The sequence below is a fragment of the Rhinolophus ferrumequinum genome, chromosome 3, assembly GCF_004115265.2.
Source record: "Rhinolophus ferrumequinum isolate MPI-CBG mRhiFer1 chromosome 3, mRhiFer1_v1.p, whole genome shotgun sequence".
NCBI lineage: Eukaryota > Metazoa > Chordata > Mammalia > Chiroptera > Rhinolophidae > Rhinolophus > Rhinolophus ferrumequinum.
The window spans coordinates 78,699,804-78,718,119 of record NC_046286.1 but is presented as its reverse complement, the minus strand read 5'-3'; the positions used below and the strand labels follow the sequence as shown (position 1 = coordinate 78,718,119).

The 18,316-nt window shown below is 35.7% G+C and overlaps 1 protein-coding gene across 26 annotated transcripts in view; it reads right to left on the bottom strand.

Moving 5' to 3' along the window:
- Positions 1-18,316, bottom strand: part of AKAP7 (A-kinase anchoring protein 7) — a 117,482-nt gene that overhangs the window by 44,856 nt on the left and 54,310 nt on the right. For 17 of the 26 annotated variants that reach the window (XR_004422652.1, XM_033102498.1, XM_033102501.1 and 14 more), the window contains exon 7: positions 12,169-12,316. The exons of the other annotated variants lie outside the window; for them this stretch is intronic. Coding sequence is in view for 16 of the 17 variants with exons in the window: in XM_033102498.1 (XP_032958389.1) it covers positions 12,169-12,316 (148 nt within the window). In the remaining variant the exon portion in view is untranslated. The remainder of the gene's footprint in view (positions 1-12,168; positions 12,317-18,316) is intronic. 26 annotated transcript variants of the gene reach the window in all.

Genomic DNA, 18,316 nt, shown 5'->3' with positions numbered 1-18,316 from the left:
ATATGTCCTCTACGTCCTAGACCTCCCTCCTGGTCCTAGCATTCGATTGGGCCATAGACGCTTTATATGTCTAAAAACTCAAACTCATCATCTTCTCATCACCAAAATCTGTTTGTTTTTTCTTTTATCCTGTATACTGGTATAGGGCACTACCACTTACTAGTTGTCTAAACCCCAAATCTGGGAGCCACCCTAGACTTTTCCCCTTCTTTCACATACACCCTAAACCTGAAAATACTGACTCTCCTGCCCACCTAGATCTGTAAGGTGTCCCTCCTTCTCCATCTCCACTGCAAAAGCTAACAGCAGGCAGTGATCGGGACCTGCCTCTGGCTAGCACTATAGCCTTCTTACTCTTCTTGCTGATTCAGTCTCCTGTCCCCTCTCAACCACCATGCTTTTATCCTACTGGTACAGGAAACTTTCTAAAGCACACATCTGATGGTGTCATAGAGCTCCAAAATTTTTCATGGCTCCCATCCCTTCCAAAATAAGGTCTGTATTAAGATCTGGGGGGTAAATAATTCATGTGCAGAGTGAATTACTTATACTCCTCTGGGTGGCTACTCCACCTGGAAAATACCTCCTTTTCCCTTGTCTCCTGTCCCACATTCTCATTTTCCAGCTTAAGCCTTACCTCTTGTAGGCAGCCTTTCCTGACAATCCCAGGCCGAATTCGAAGTACTCTTACTTGGTTCCCATTAGCTTCATTACAGTCATTATCACCTTAAATTGTAACTGTTTGTAGATTTCCCACTAGAAAGTAACCTCTGAGACTATGGCCCATCTCTGTTGGCTCATCTTTGATCTGCAATATGCACCATAATGCTTGGCACCGGCAGCTTCAATAAATATCAGTTCAATAAATTGCACCAATAAATTAAAACAACCATAAAGAGACTAAGGAAGTTTTAAAGTGAAGGAGGGATCTTTATATGCACAGCTAGCAGCTCTTCAAATGTTCTGAGGGAGCTAGGAATGAACTAATAGCTCAGGCAACGTTGATGAATCCCAAGTTCACTCTGCCAGTGGTGCGACACCAGGAGTCACTTACTCTCTACAACCAACCACACTCCCCCCTCCAATGCCTATTTTAAGAGTAAATACATAACAAAAGAAGAATATAGTGCAATGGATTTTGAGACAGAGCGAGCCCATGAGAATTTTATTACTTCTCTTCCAATTAATCTGAAAGTCTAGCTTTCAAAAAAACTAAAACACAATAATTTAACACAAAATAGAGAACTTATGATTATAATGATGGAAGAAACTTCATGAGGTCACTCAGATCTCCAAATTAGATGACCTCAGAAATGGTACTTTTTCTTCCACCTTAAAAGTAAAGACATTTCACAAATCACTTAACACCGTGTTCCAATGTTTAACCATCTTTCAGAGCCCACAGCTTTTCCTAGTACCTCCAATAGTGTACTCCTAGTAAAGATTAAGAAGAAATTGGACTTTTTAAAATATTTACCCTTCCGTAAGTCACTATTTAGCCTTCTCTGTGCTGTTTAAGAATTCTACATAGAATTTGTGATAAAAACAGCAATAATAATGGGCACTAGTGAGTGAACACTAAGTATGTGTCAGGCATGATGCTAAATGCTTTTCCTGCATTATCTTGTTCCATTCTCACAACATTTTTATGAAGTAGCCACCATTGTTAATGGGTTTAAAGTCATTATGTAATACGCACAAGGTTGCCTAGTTGGGAAGGGGTAGTGAGCATTAGAACAAGGTCTGACTGACTCGAGGAACTTGTGGGTCACTACCCTTTTCTCTCTCTAACACATTTTCTCTCTCCACTATTCTGCATCCTCTCCAATGCCCCCATGCTTCAATGAAACAGAGAAGAGTTTAAGGGGTTTCATATGTTTTTCTTTTGTGATTTCACCACATTATCAAATTATTTTTTTCAGATAACACTACATTGAATAGATTTGCCAAATTTACTGTGTATTCCCCTCAAAAGTCTTACAACGTTCTTATAAGTCTCTATGTCAGGCACTGTGCTCAGCACTTTTAAACATTAGTAAGCATTTTTATTGTGGTGAAAAATACATTGGCAATTAGGCAATGTTATGGGCTAGTTAGCCATAACTTTGGCAACTGGAAGGGTCTCCTAACACTAATTTCCTATATCTTCATGGCTTTGTTTGACCACAGACTCTGCCCTCCAATAATTCCATTCACGTAGTTTCTTTTACTTTGTATTTAGAATTCAATATTGACTACGTAGTTAAGAATATTGTGTGGTATCAGATGGGTACTCAACTTATCAGGATGATCACTTCGTAAGGTATAAAAATATCTGATCACTATGTTGTACACGTGAAACTAATATTGTACATCAACTCTAACTGAAAAATAAATTTTCAAAAGAAAAAATAAAACATACACATGGAAAAAATTTACTTTCATGTTTTCCAAAATAAACTTAAAATTGAAGACTCTAAAAATAAACTATAAAATTACAGAAATTAGTACTGCATCATTTAGCAGCAGTGCTTAATTTGTCAGATAGTTAAATCTACCACGTAGCACACAGTCCCTTTAATATGTAGGGTTCCTAAGACATTTAATATAAATCATAAGGATTGAAACCAGGCCAGCAGATGGTTGAGTTTTCAAAATGGCCTGAGCCACAGCTGCCAATTTGTGTTATCATTCAGGTTAATAGCTGATACACCAGGTGAAATACAGTGAGCCATCACGAAGATTAATTTTCTCAGTTACTTAATCTGAAGCTTCCTCTAACTCAAGCAGATGTAAAGAAATGAGCTGAGAATTCCAATTATGAGTTGCTTTTCATTTTTATTAGGGGAAAATAGCAATACAATTTCAAACACTTTCTTTCTAGAAGATATATTTCATCAAAAAACACTTCAGAAGACAACCAGTAACTTATAAGGGAGCTCCCATATGATTGTCAGCTGAATTCTCAACAGAAACTTTGCAGGCCAGAAGGGATGGGCAGGAAATACTCAAAGTGATGAAAAGCAAGGATCTACAACCAAGACTACTCTACCCACCAAGGCTATCATTTAAAAACAAAGGACAAATAAAGAACTTCCCAGAGAAGAAAAAAAACTAAAGGAGTTCACCCTCACCAAACCAGTGTTACAAGGAATGTTACAGGGACTTCTTTAAGAGGAAAAAAAAAAAAAAATATATATATATATATATATATATATATATATATATATATATATATGAATAAAATAACAATAACTATTATCTATCAACAATTACTGCCTTCTTTTTTAAATTAAAGTTTAGTGGGGTGACAATGGTTAGTAAAGTTACATAGGTTTCAAGTGTACAATTCTGTATTACATCATCTATAAATCCCATTGTGTGTTCACCACCCAGTCAGTTCTCCTTCTACCACCACATATTTGATCCCATTTACCCTCATCTACCACTCTCTTCCCCCTTACCCTCTAGTAACCACTAAATCTATTGTCTATGCTTGCATTTCCCTAATAGCTACTGAAGTTGAGCATTTTTTCATATAATCTGTTGGCCATTTGTATGTCTTCTTGGGAGAAGTGTCTGTTCAAGTCCTCTACCCATTTTTTAAGTGGATTGTTTGTTTTTTCTTGTTGAGTTGTATGAGTTATTTATATATTTTGGATATTAGCCCCTTATCAGAGGCATTGTTTGCAAATACCGTGTTTCCCCGAAAATAAGACCTAGCTGGACCATCAGCTCTAATTGCGTCTTTTGGAGCAAAACTTAATATAAGACCCGGTCTTATTTTAATATAAGACCCAGTCTTACATAATATAAGACTGGGTCTTATATAAGACTGAGTATAATATAATACAATATAATACCGGGGTTTATGTTAATTTTTGCTCCAAAAGATGCATTAGAGATGATGGTCCAGCTAGGTCTCATTTTCGGGGAAACATGGTGTCTTTTCCCATTTGGTTAGTTGCCTCTTTGTTTTGTTGATGATTTCTTTTGCTATGCCAGAGCTTTTGAGTTTGATATAATCCAACTGATTTATTTTAGCTTTTACTTCTCTAGCCTTTAAGGTCAAATTCATAAAATTCTCTCTGAACCAAAGGTTCATAAGTTTACTACCTATGTCTTCTTCTATGCAATTTATTATTTCAAGTCTTATGTTTAGGTCTTTGGTATAGTTTGAGTTAATTTTGTTATGGTAACAGCAACCTAGATCCATTCTTTTGCATGTGGCTTTCCAATTTTCCCAGCACCATTTATTGAAGAGGCTTTCTTTTTCTCCATTGTGTGTTTTTGACTCCTTTGTCAAAGATTATCTGCCCATATATATGTGGGTTTATTTCTCAGTTCTCAATTCTATTCCATTGGCTTGTGGTCTGTTTTTCTGTTCATACCATGCTGTTTTGATTATTGTCATTTTGTAATATAAACTGAAGTCAGGAAGTATGATACCTCCAGCCTTCTCCTTTTTTCTTAATATTGCTTCTGCTATTCCCGGTCTTTTTGTGAGTCCATCCAAATCTGATGATTTTTGTTCTATTTCTTTAAAAAATGCCATTGGGATTTTGATGGAGATGAGCAGCAGTTCTTAAATGTTTTAGCCTCAGGACCTCTTTACACTTTTAAAGTTTTCTGACAATCTCCCCCTCCACCAAGAGCTTTGGTTTATGTGGGTTACATTTATCAATATTTACTGCATTAGAAATTAAAACAGAATTTTTAAAAATGTATTTATTAATTCATTTCAAAATATCAATAATAAACCCATTATAATAAAATTATCATAAATGTTTATAAAACAACTATATTTCTTAAACTAAAAAATTTTATAATGACAGGAATAGCATTAATTTACATTTTTGCAATTTTATTTTATGTCTGCTTTAATCAAAGAGCTTTATCCTCATATCTGATCTTGCATTCAATCTATTACAATATGTTGTTTCATTTGAACTATAAAATATTCCAGTCTCACAAAAAATATATATAATTGGAAAAGGGAAAATAATAGCCAGTTTAGATAATTGTGGATAATCTTCTTTGATACCAAAACTCAACAAGTTGTAGTTTCTTAAAGTTCAGTTACAATATGGAACCTTAAAACTTATCAATGAATTTTCGTAGTCTTTACAGTCAAATCTTTTACTATCTTGATGATCTTTTATCCATGCATGTCTTCATAACAACACGCATTATTCATTTAAAAAATATTGATTCATTGAGTTATGTACATCTTCCATATTTTGACACATTTCATTGTATAACATCACAAAAAAATTCATTAATATCACCCCATCTCATTAGGAAAGTCTTTTAAGTATGGACTGCAAAAGAGCAGAAGTAAATTTCTGGGGGTGATGGAAATGTAATACTCTTGATGGTGATAGTGGTTTCACAGGTGTATACATATGTTAAAAACTCATCAATAATTTTTACTACTCAGCATGAATATGACATGAAATTGACTTGAAAATTTTTTTAAATTGCAACTGCCTTGATTCATACTGGCCATGCAGAGTTTTACCCACCACTGCTTTTGTGTACAACTTTAAATATGTGCAAGTTTTATATATGTTATACCTCAATAAAGTAAAAATAGTAGTAAGGTAGATAAAAGCAAACTGAGACATGGAGTTCATTTTTCTACTCTATGCTCTCTACTTTTATGTACAAAATTTTCTATAATAAAAAATAGGAAAAAGTTTTTGAATTTTAGGAAACTGTCAATCTCATGGTAATAGTTTTTCAAAATTCTTACTTTTGCCTGAAAGTAAATAATGTCAGCTGTCCTTGATAGGAAAGGTTCATTTATATTCAAAAAAATATTTGTCAGATACTCAAGTGTGAAACATGATAGTTTGTCTGTCAGTCGTTCTTCAAGACAAAAATGGTGTACGATGAACAAAAGTGGCTACTTTAGCTCACAGCAGAAACAATCACAGTGCTTTTCCTTGAGTCAACCTCCTATGTCAATACGCAGCAGAAGTGTTTATGCTTGGTTCACAGATTATTATTTGTTTGTTATACAGAATATTAAAAAGACATTCTCAAAGGTTAAGATTAAATACAAATAATAATTTTTACTAGTTAGCAAGAATATTCTTATGTGAAATTGACTTTAAAAAATTTTTTTGGTTTAATATGTGATGGAAAGAGAACTGACTCTGGGTGGTGAACACACAATGTGAGATATAGATAATGTATTACAGAATTGTACACCTGAAATCTACGTGACTTTACTAACAATTGTCGCCCCAATAAATTTTAAGTTAAAGAAAAAAAATTTTTTTTAATTGCGACTTCCTTGATTCATACTGGCCACACACAGTTTTACCCACCATTGATTTTGCACCTTTAGTGTAAAAATGTTACACTAAACATTTTAGCATAAAAGTTAGCCCAATGGAAAAGGCAAATAATGGTTTAATATCATTATAAAAATCATTTTTCCTCACAGACCCCTAAAAGTATCTCAGGGACTGCCAGCGATTTATGGTCCAAGCTTTGAAAACTAATGAACTAAAGTATATTTTAAAAGAATTTATAACCCAACAAAAGAGTAGCCTTATACGTTATTAGGACATTAAATCATTCATTGAATTGCATTTTTTCTACAGCAAAAAGTAAATGAGTCACGTAAAAAAAAAACTGACATTCAAGCACATATTTATCCCTAATATTGCTACCCACTAAGTTGACCTCTACATGGGCATATGGCATTTAAGCAATATAAACATTTTTAAATTAAACACTTTTAAAATTTATAAGTGATCTGACAAAGGCTAAGATTTAAGGATTCTAGCAAGCACAGAGATTTTTGTCCTAGCTATGCCTTCCATTCAGTGAAATAAACTGTTGATTTCCTTCTCCCCCCACCTCTTCCTGCTGCATCAACTCATGAGTCAATTACACTTGACAGTATTCTCTTCCACAAAGAAGAACCCCATGTCCAACATAACTGAAATCAGGCAATATCCAGAGCTGTTGGCGCTCTGCCCTGGCCCCTACGGGTGAAGCAGCACTGAAGATTAGGACACCAAAGTCAGAGCTGAGGGTCTCCCCATATGCAACTCCAAAAGTCCTTTCATTCTGTAGAACCACCACCTGGATACAACTACTGGAAATCACTGGATGGACGATGACAAGCATTTTAAGACTGACAAGACTGATCTAAGCTGTCCAGGTCTCTTAAGGGTGATTCTCAAAAAGCAGGGACATCTGGATAGAATGAATTCATTGACTCACCTCACTCACAATTCTCCACAGAGTTTCAGCCTTAAGGTCTGAGTCTGGTATCTTGCTGGTCTTATCGGCCTGGCACTGGATTGACCGTAGCTGTGACGACTGTATCTTGCCTGACTAGATATGGCACGTTTCCTCTTCTATCACCGTATCTGTGCAGGCCTGTTTGCTTCTATTTGAGCCTATGGCTGGCACAACCCTAGCCCTCTCGTTGCCTCTGTGCTCCAGTCTGAAAACTAATCGAAGGTCTTACCTTTAGGGTCCAGTCCTGTGTCATTATGCTGAGTTTTACATTTCACCCTCTTTTTTCGTACATCTATCTCCTCAGTCGCCTTTATCACACAATCACTGCCTCTGTGTGTGTGACTGTGCCCATCTCCTTTCCTACAGCCCTCACCAACCCCTCAAACACATAAACCGAGCACCGGCTCCTCTGCAGCTTCCCCAGCTAACCACACAGCGGACCCCATCACTACAGCCTTTGCAATGCGCCGCCCACCACTAGCACTGCCTCTGCCCCGCCTCCCGGTCCATTGCTTCTCTCCCCCCGTAAATCATACCTACTGCTCCTGGAAATCGTCCTTTCTCTGTTATCCATCGGTCTGCTCCTCAATCTAATCCTATTTATCCGAGCTCTGCCACTCCCCATCCCCCCACCCTCCTAGAAGGTAACAGTATAAACCTCTTCCACTGTTTCCGATCAAAGCCCATTACTGCTACGGACCAAGTCCTACTCATCTATTCCTCCTCCTTCTCCATTTCTCAGATATAATCTCAGCTGCTCAGTGACTCTGTATCACTCTTAAGGACTATGTCACATATTTCTCTGTATGTCATGATACCAAAGAGAGAGGCATATACACATTGTACACACTCAATAACATTTACTAACTTAATGGTGAATTATTATTAAACAAAAAACAGTTGGCAATCCCAGAAGAACCACTGTTCCCACCTCTGCTTGCAGGAATTATAAAGCACTACACTGGCCAGCAAAAAAAATACCTTCTAGACCTTTCCAAATTCCCTACTGCCTCCTATAAGTCTGACAGGTGAAAGTAAACTAATTTTTGCAAACACTAAACTGCTCATCAGTCTTACAAAGGATGTCATTTAGTCAATTACCTTCCCTAAGGAAATATAAGTGGAACATAGCTACATCACAAAATTAATTCACCCAACTCCAGTAAGTAGCTCACAGAGAACAGCTTTCACCACCCTAGGATATCTGAACCATATTTCATTCCTGCTTTTTTTCTCCCCTTTTTGTTGTGGGGGTTGAGGGCAGTTTGTAAGGAGTTGTAGCCCAATACTAAGTAGGCATAGTATCACCCAAAGTTTTGATTATAAAAGAACTAAAATGTAGTACCTTTTCTTGTATCTGAAAAGATGAAGGTTACCTCCATATCCTAGCAAACTCCCCTAACATGCCACGTAAAGGCACAGATGGCAGAAGATGAAGAGGAAAATGCTCAGCATGGAAATGTAAAACAGATACAGAGAACAACAGCTGGCAGAAGGTCCAAATTCTAGTGCCTTCAGGAGCCAAATAGGTAGTGTGAACAGTCAAGAAAACTGTATAATACAAACAACAGTGTAAGAGGACTGACAAAAGGCAGCTACTTTCAATTCAAGGTCAGTGTGCCTTCTAGCACATCCAGGAAATTGTTGCCATGCCAGAGTGTGACCAATGTGGCTACATTTTCAGATTGTTCAGAAGGGATCAGAACACCAGATTTTTCACAAAAAATCACCCCAATGTTGGCACATTATTCAAATAGAAAAGCAAACAACAAAAAAAAACACCCTGTTCCAGTCAAGTACAACATGAAAGGCTGCTAATTTGTGATCTTTGGAACAGAAACTAAGGTTGGTGGGATATAAAAAAAATTATAAAAACATATTCTTAAAACTAAATCCCTACTTCGGACCCACTTTTGGTAACTGGATTTCTGTGGCTGAGTACTTATATTATTGATCAGAATAGGTAGGTTAAAAGCTCAAATGCAAAAAAAGAAAAAAAAACTATAAGAAAATATAAATGAATATGTATCCAATATTTGGTACGGAGATGACTTTCCTTAGTCATAAAAATTAGAGAAATCACAGAACTTTTTAAATTTGTAATTTAACAAAATTTTGAAAATGTAATGTGAAAAACCCTCTGTGATCAAAACTAAACGCAGAACACAATCTGGAAAATATTTGAAGCCAATATTTGAAGACAAAGGGCTAACTACTGTTAGTCTTTTTAAAAACCTCACAAATTGGTACGAGACACAAGAAGAATGAACTCCAACTCTTTATGGACCAGGATGGTTTGCTGTTGACAGTTCCTAACCCAGTTCATCAGAGCAGTGTACCCTGTGGGACTACGGCTGACATCTGCAAAACCACACATGAAGTTATGAGGAGGAAACATGCACAATAAGATGAGCCCTCGAAAAAACTTAAAACGCACCAGAGGAAACTGCGTACCACCAAATACCCAACAAAGAGAAGAATTTATACCCAAGGAACTCAAGATTTAAAACATGAAAAGAATGTCAAAAATTAACTATAATGAAATCCTCCAAGAGATAAATGAAGGAAGAGCGTCTGTGAAGCAAAGAACAGAATAGGAAAATATGAAAGAAAATCAATTGGAAATCTTAGAAGTGAAGCATATATAGTCATTGATATTAAACACACACACACACACACACACACACACACACACACACACACAATGCCTTACAGAGACAGTTGAACAGAAAATGAGTGATTTGGGATCTAGCCTTCTCCAAGAATGCACCATTAACAAAGTAAGAGATAGGAAATATGCAAACCTAGTAAATCTTCTCCCCAGAAAAACTCACATATGTACCTATATACACAGTTTTATAAACAATTTCTGATTCCAGAGTCCTTGAAATCCAACTTCTACCCTAGAATTCTGAATACAAAATATCTTAAGATCTGAACTCTGTCCCATTTTATTAACACATACAGTAAAATAAAGGTTCAAGGTTCAGGAAACAGGCACTAAATTTGAGTTAGGATCAAGTTAAAGAGAAACCAAACCACTGTAAACTAATTAAATCTGATCAAGAAATAAAACTCACAAAGAAAGTATCCTGAAACCTGCTAAAAATTCTATTACAAAACTCGGGCAAGATCAAGAAAATCAATAATTATCCATAGCAAATAAAAGAACTCTCGTATGTATCAAATTTGGATTATTTTAACATAATAATTATAATTTTAGACATAGCGATTATCTTCAAGTTCATATGTCACAAAATGTGACAGAAAAACAGTATTTGTAATGGGCAAAAAGCCTTTTTTTTGAAATATAACATTAAATTATTGATATAAGGATACAAGATTGGTGAAGTTTGAAAGAAGCTAAATTGCTCTGAATTAGAAAGGGGTAAGAGATAAAGAAGCCTAAGGAAAAAAATCTAAAGAAATTGCCTAGAATAGGGTGAATTTTAGAGACAAAACTGGAAAAGAGCAACAAAAGAGAAAATTCAGAGGCTAGAACAAGTGATTTGGGGTGAGCGGCACAGAGCTGTCTAATTGCAATACAGGTGAAGCATGTATTACGCAGTCCCATACTATCTTCAGTAAAATTTACATATTGCTTTTTTTGTTTATTTTTTTAATTGGGAGTGGGAGTAGATGAGACAATGAAGTACTTAGTTTTCCTTAAAGTTTGGCCTAAAGTAATTACAGAGAAGATACGGAAAGCTACTAGCAAAAATCTGTATTACACAAGGATTCAAATTTGCCTTTTGCAATGAACCTAAACAGAAATGTTTGGTCCTCATCAACACTTCAATGGGAGACAGCTCTGGAAACATTAAAAAGATTCTGAAAACACAAAAATCTTCCTTAAAATATATTTGAAATGTTTTAGAACATAAAATTCAACTGACATACTGAATATCTTCTGTTTAAGATAGCTAATATCTCTGGAAGGTAAGATGATGACTTCTCTTGGAAATAAATTGTGTCTCTTGAACATTTTTTAAAGTGCTTTAATAAACTTCAGTGCTAAGATTCTTTCAGGACATATATTTCCATAGTTATTCTTCAAGCTGAAGTGTAGAGAAATTCTCTTGGTTGAAGATCTTGAAATATTTAGAAGCATGTATTTATCTTGAGAATTTTCACATTACTTCAAAAGTATACAAATTAGGTTGTCTTCAAGTTCACAATTTTGTAAGAATAGTGTCTAATTTGACATAGTAAATTTGAATCCTAACAGATAAGGTTCCTTTGAAATATAGTCACATTGCAAATGATGAGAGATAGCCCTGTTCTGGTTTTTAAAAAAATTTTCATTTGGTGTGCACACTTTTCACCTGGAAACATATGACACTCGTAATTGTGTACAAGTCCGTCTCATCACATACCATCTCCCTGATTAAATGGTAGAAGCATTTATGTATGAATCTTTGTTTCCCCTCAAAACATGATTCCCTTAGGGAAAAAAACTGAAGGACAAGTTTTCAATCTTTGCAGGCCACCTACAAAGGTTTTCTCTTTTCAGAGTGAAAGTTGTGCTTGGGACATTCTATTCCTAATTAAGAACAGCAAACGTGATAATGCCTCGTGTGGTCATGTAAGCCTTCACGGGAGAAAATGTTTTCTCCATATTCATGAAATAAAATTAAACTGAAACGCATTTTGAATCAACATTTCAAGACTTCATTATAATGATTTTTAAGGCACAAAAGTAGAAAAAGTATACATACTGTATACATACTGAAATCTTGACTGATACATATGAATACTAAATATGTCCCACAAAATTTTCAATGTATTATTCCCAAAACATAGTATTTATTAATAGGAAAATATGTCATTGAGAAAAACATATACAACTAGTCCTAAATATTTCCAAAATAAAATGAGACCAAAGAAATCAAAATAAAGCTAACAGGTACTTTTAAAGGCACTCACCAATCACAATTGAAGACTCACAGTGATAATAACCATTACTTTGCTTTTTCTTTACCATGGAGCAAAGATCGATGCGATGGACCATTTCTTCTCCAAATCTGTGACTGATAAATTTTTCATATAATTTGGGGTCTATTTTTTTCACTCCCTTGAAATGACAAAACAAAATCACATGATCACATCAATCAGTCATTTCATCTAGGCAGCCAGTTCGTATCTGTATCATTTATTTAGAATCTGACATTACATTTTGGTATACAGTTACTGCTTACAGGCATTTGAAAATTGGTACCATAAAATTGTTGTAAAGCTGTTTTTAAAGTCTCTCTGCCTAGAATGAGTTGTATTTTAAAAAAATGTTCGAGTTTTCAGTTTAAATTTGGCAACATTCAAAACCTCACATTCTTTAAGCTTCAGAAACAATGTATCAAGTTGAAATTTGAGATATCAAGGAAAGAGTAATTTTTCCAACAACAGTGGAGAAATGGGTGACTTTTGAAAAAGTGGTATTTATCTTGACATTTTATAATGTGCAAAATGTTTTAATAAGATGGATGCAATTCTTAAACTCTTTATGTAAGACTCATCTGAAACACAATTAAAGGTTATTTGGGTTGGCGTAGGGAGTCAGTGCATCTTCCAAGTTTTCTACCCAACCCCTCCTCTTTACTCTTTGTGTCTTTCATAGCAGAAGAGGGCTGGTTGAAAAATTACAGTGGGATGCCCGTGGTACTTCTGTAGTTTCCCCAAAGAGGAAGAATGTACTCCCCTTCCCTGTGCTATACAAACAGTCCTGCACCCAGTCTCATAGTCCCCAAATGTGTTTTCATCCATAAGATAAAGGTACAATACACTCGAGTACTTTACAAAGTTTACTGCTGACCACGTATGAACCCTTCCTTTCAAGTCATCATTTTTTTAATATTACTCTGGCAATACTTGTCACTTGTTAAAAATTAGAAAATATGAAGAATCTAGAAAAAAAGAAAAGAAAAATCTTTCATGACTCTGCTATATATATTAAATACATGATTAACACTGGGGTGTATATTTTTCAAGTCTTTTCTATGTTATATATTATTTTCAGGGATTATACTTATATAAACCTTACTAAAGCATAATTAACATACATGTTTTCCCTTGTTAGTCACAAAATGTACTGCCAAAAAAAGAAAAAGTAAAATAGAGGTATAAAAACAAAAAGTTTTAAATCAAATCACCCCAAACTGCTACTACTATAATTTTGTTATACATTTTGTTTTTCCTAGGCAAAACAAAGTCCTTTTTCTTTTTTATAGAAATGTGGTTGAACTATTTGATAACGAGCTAATTTCATAACTCTCCAAAGGGTCGCCATTTCTCTCAAAGAGCCAAATTCCCCAGAACAGCTTACAAGGTTCTGTTTTGTCCCCCTGAACTTCTTGGGTCTCTTACTCCTCTCCACTTCCCCCTCTCCAGCCTCCCTAACCTCCTTGCACTTTCTTAAACAGACCAGGCACAAGCCCACCTCAAAGCCTTTGTACTTCCTCTTCCCTCTTCCTGGGGAAAGTTCTTCCCTCAGATATCTTCATAACCCATCTCCCATCTCCTTTAATTCCTTGCTCAAATGCTACTTTCTTAGTAGATCTTCACCTGACTATCATTTAATTTATACTCCCAGATCCTCTCTACCCTTCTCTCTTTGTGTGTATTTATGTGTACTTTTCCACAGCACTTCCCACCTATGTTACCATTACATAACATAGTATATAATTTCTTTTATTGTATTTACTCTTCGCTGTCTGTCATTATCTGTCTCTCCTCATTAGAATGTAAGCTCCACACAGAAAAGGATTTTTGTCTGATTTTTAGTCACTGAAATGCCGCCAGTGCCTGGGACAGAGCTTGACATGCAGCCATGCTCAATAAGTCATTGCCACAAGTGCAAAAGAGGATAAAGTTTCAAGAAGAGGGTGTTGACAACATCAAACGCTATTTATTCAGGGTTCAATAAGAATGAAATCGAGTGGATTTCTTCTGATTTGTGAGTAGACTGCCTCAACAGAGACAGTAGAGCATTGTGCTAAGTAATGCTGAGAACAGTCAGACTGTGAGTTCAAACCCTGGCTCTGCCATTTTTCAGCCATGTTACTTCACTTTGGTTTCTTTAACTATAAAAGGAGGTTAATAATAGTACCTACCTCAACGTATTATGTGGACTAAATAAGTGAATTTATAAGAGTGCTTAAAACAGTGAAATGTGTGTGTGTGTGTGTGTGTGTGTGTGTGTGTGTGTGTGTACTTGGGGGTGGGAGGGAGATCAGTCCCTTAGACCAGACAGAAGACTAGTGATAACTTAGTGGAAAAAGAAAGACCTTAAGTTTTCAAGATACCAATACCAGCACTGGCTACACACTCACTATAATCTCCATTTCAGTTTTGTAAGACATCTTTTTTTTTTAAAGTAAGAAATAAGGGAAACATAAGACAGACTAAAATGCTAGGTGAATTAATGTAATTTTAGGAAAAAGGAAGCACCAACTGTTTTGCAAGAAGTGTTCACAGATAACTTCTAACATGAGCCTGAAGGAATTAATTTTTACTAGAGAGTGAAATGGAATTAATTTTTTAACTCATAATTTAGAGAGAGAGCTGTGGTTCAAAGAGGCATGAGGACTTAAGAGGCATTAAAATTATAAACTCTGATTAGAAAACATCTTCAATAATAAAATATCTAGAAATAGGTAAGAATCTGCTTTGTCTGATATATAATATTAGCATGATCTTTGTTCTCTGGGGACTTTTTCATTTGGCAGTATATTTCGCTTTTTCAGGCTCTTTGTCCCATGGCAATGTATTTCTTTTCTAGGAAAATCTATCTGAATCTCTCTCCATCCAACTGCAGCAGGTGCTGTTTTTCTTTCATAATAAAAAAAAAAAGGACTAGCATTCTAAGAAAATAAATGAATACATCAAAATTGGTTCTCCTTTAGAATAAAGGTACGAAGTCTCCTATTTTCTGAATGGATCATTGGATTGCCAAAATAGTCCCAGAGAAATCACCCTGCAAGGTTATATTTTAAAGCTAAAAAAGGCTGGGTGATGGCATGATTTCCAGGTTTTAAACTCCCCCAGATTATTCTGTTTCCCTTCTTCATAGGCCATACCCTTTCCAAGGCTTTGTCATTTAAAGATCGATGGAGGTATAACATATTAGGAGAGCTCAAAGAAAATCACAAAATGGTCAAAGCCAAGAAAAATTGACCTTTATAAAGGCTAAGAGAGTTGAGGTTATTTCAAATGTAGACAAATAATATGTAGAGTATCTTCAATAAAACCACGCTAAGAATGCTTCAACCCTGGAATTCTGAATATGCTTGATGATTGCCTACTACAGCGGTGTCCAAACTGCGGCTCGCGGGCCAACTGCGGTCCGCAATCCATTGTTAATTGGCCCGCAGCAAATTCCAAAGATATATTTAGTTTACTGAAATAAACCAGGTGAGGCAATACGTACTTCACCTTGAGTGAGTGGCCCGGCTGTTTGTGTATTTTACCGCATGTGGCCCTTGGTGAAAAACGTGGAAAAAAGTTTGGACACCCCTGGTCTACTACTATGTGTGAAAATTATTTTTGTCTTGGGCCTAACAGGGACAGAGTATATTTTTAAGGGTTTCACATTTATAATTGTACCCAACATAACTGATCAAATGCAACATAACACGGAAAGAGAAAACAGAAGTTAAATACAAGATATCAGACTTTGAAACAATAAATCAGTGGCAAGAAATATCAAACAGAAAAACTTTTCAAATGTCTTCATTAATCATTAGAAATGACTGAAATTTCACTTCCTTTTGGCCTAGCTTTAGTCACAGTTTAGGGGGAATTATCAATAATATTCAAAGTAGTTGACAACCTCTAATACAGTGTACCATGAAACCCTGAGGAACTTCACTCTTGATTGTAACTTGGCACCTAAACAGCCAACACAGAAAAAATGTCACTGAAAGCATGATAAGTAGTATTTTTAGAATCATCTAATGGCTGCATCTGATAAGTGATGGAAATTATTTACTCAGGAAGCACTCACCATATCATTTACATTTAGCTAAATGATGTGGATAATTTAATATGTACCAAAGAGGGCTCAGACTTATGTTACTATGCATTCAATTCTATTTTCAATACAGGAAGTAAAGCTCCACGAAATACAAAAATTCACATTAGTCACCAATCTGAATGTGGAAATCATTCTCTTAAGGTTCTGAAAGATAAATTACTTATTATCCATCTTTAACCTCCGTGAAAAAGTTGTTGAGATCAGAGGAATGATGAAATGCCAATTTTATTAAGAAGATTAAGGCTTTTTTATAACCGAAGATAAGTTTTCATTGTGACCTGTTATCTTTTTATAATAATCACAGCTTCCACAATGAAAATATAAACAGGCTGCATATCAGACAAAGGGATTATGTATCCTACTGATGGTAAGCTTGACATGCCTAGAGCTCTGCTGTTTTCCAATAGTTTATTCCTGTCATCCAGTGGCTATAAAAGAAATGTACATTTCCTGTGATAATGATTTGATACCAAAATTCAGAAGGTCAATTAAGAGCCAAGCCAAACTGGCTTGTCATTTTGGGCTGCTTAAAGAGAAATAGCAATCTTTTACACTCATTTTCGTAAGTGGAAAATGGTTATGCATCTTTAGTCGTATGATATTGGTTAAAAAACTAAAATCACTTTTTATGATCACTGCCCCTGATGAAAAGTTACATACTGGTGATACAAACCATTATATGTTGACATGGGCCTTCTCTTACTTTATAATTCTTAATGACCTCTTCATCTCTTGGCATAACTACATTTTTCACTATGATTTGCACTAAGACCCCTTGACTACCTCCTCAGCTGCAGTCCTCCCTCAGCCCCTCTCAGTCGGGATGACGGAGGCCCTTCCCATTCAGGCTCAGTTCCACCTAAGCCTGTTTTTGACAGGGATGGAAAGTGGAGCCTTCACCACACCAGCCAATGGGCTCTGGAACAGCGTGGTGACCAGATCCAGTATCCAGCACCCCTGGGTGAGAAGCTCTTAGAAGCCTTCCCATCTCCTCTTTCCGCCACTCTTGTGCCAGCTTATGGAACTGGGTTCTGCCTGGTCCCCCTGGTTGAGGCCCTGACACTCTGTCTAGTGCCTGTCCGTAAGTTTAGAGATAAAAAAGGAAGGAGTGATGAAAAGTGACAGCAAAAACAATGGTACTTTGCTCATGTTTTGAACCAATCTGAAAAAATTGATGCTATCTACTGTCTGTATAACCATAATAGAAAATACATAGTAGTTACTATGTACGGGCATTGCTCTAAGAACTTTTAACTCATTTGATAATCACAATAACTCTATGAGAATGGTACCATATTCTCCCCAGAGAAGGAAACTGAATCACTGAGAAATTGGGTCACTTATAGAAGGACATACAGCTTGTAAGAGATAGGGTTTGGATTCAGATTAGGGATAAGTGGAAAACACAGTAAATTGAAAAGAACAGATTGGCAATATTTAAGCTCTTCACTATTTACTTGAAAACAAGAAAATTCTAAGAATATTAATCATACTTAAGATATGATCATATATTCTATCATATTTTTAAAACCAACGTGAAAATTATTTCAGGAATCTTCTAGCATCCTAAAATACCTGCTTCTAATATTCTGCATTAATGTTAATAAATCAAGTGAGAATTACATGTCTATGTTAAATGAATTTCATAGAAGGAGATGAGAATTCATAGATGCTGCTTATACACAGAAAAAAATTATCCAAATAATCCATCCTGTAAAAAGATCTTTTCTTATATTTCTAATATAAAGATAATCAAGTAAAATCCTGGCAGAAATCGCCCGGACTTTTTAATCCAGCTGTTGGTTTAAGTATACAGCATTTCTCAATTCTTCATTTTATGTTATGCTGAAGCATCTATGCAGCACACCAGAAAGTTCTTTAGGTAGGCCATCTCCTTAGCCCTCTATTTAAAAACTTGCTTTCAGCTCTACTGCCTTGTTTAATCTTGTGGCTTTGAGGAAAGGAAAAGTAGAAACTCTTTATCCTAGCATCGCATTGAACATTTATAACGTTACATCTTTCAGCAACTAATAGGTAGAAACCTCA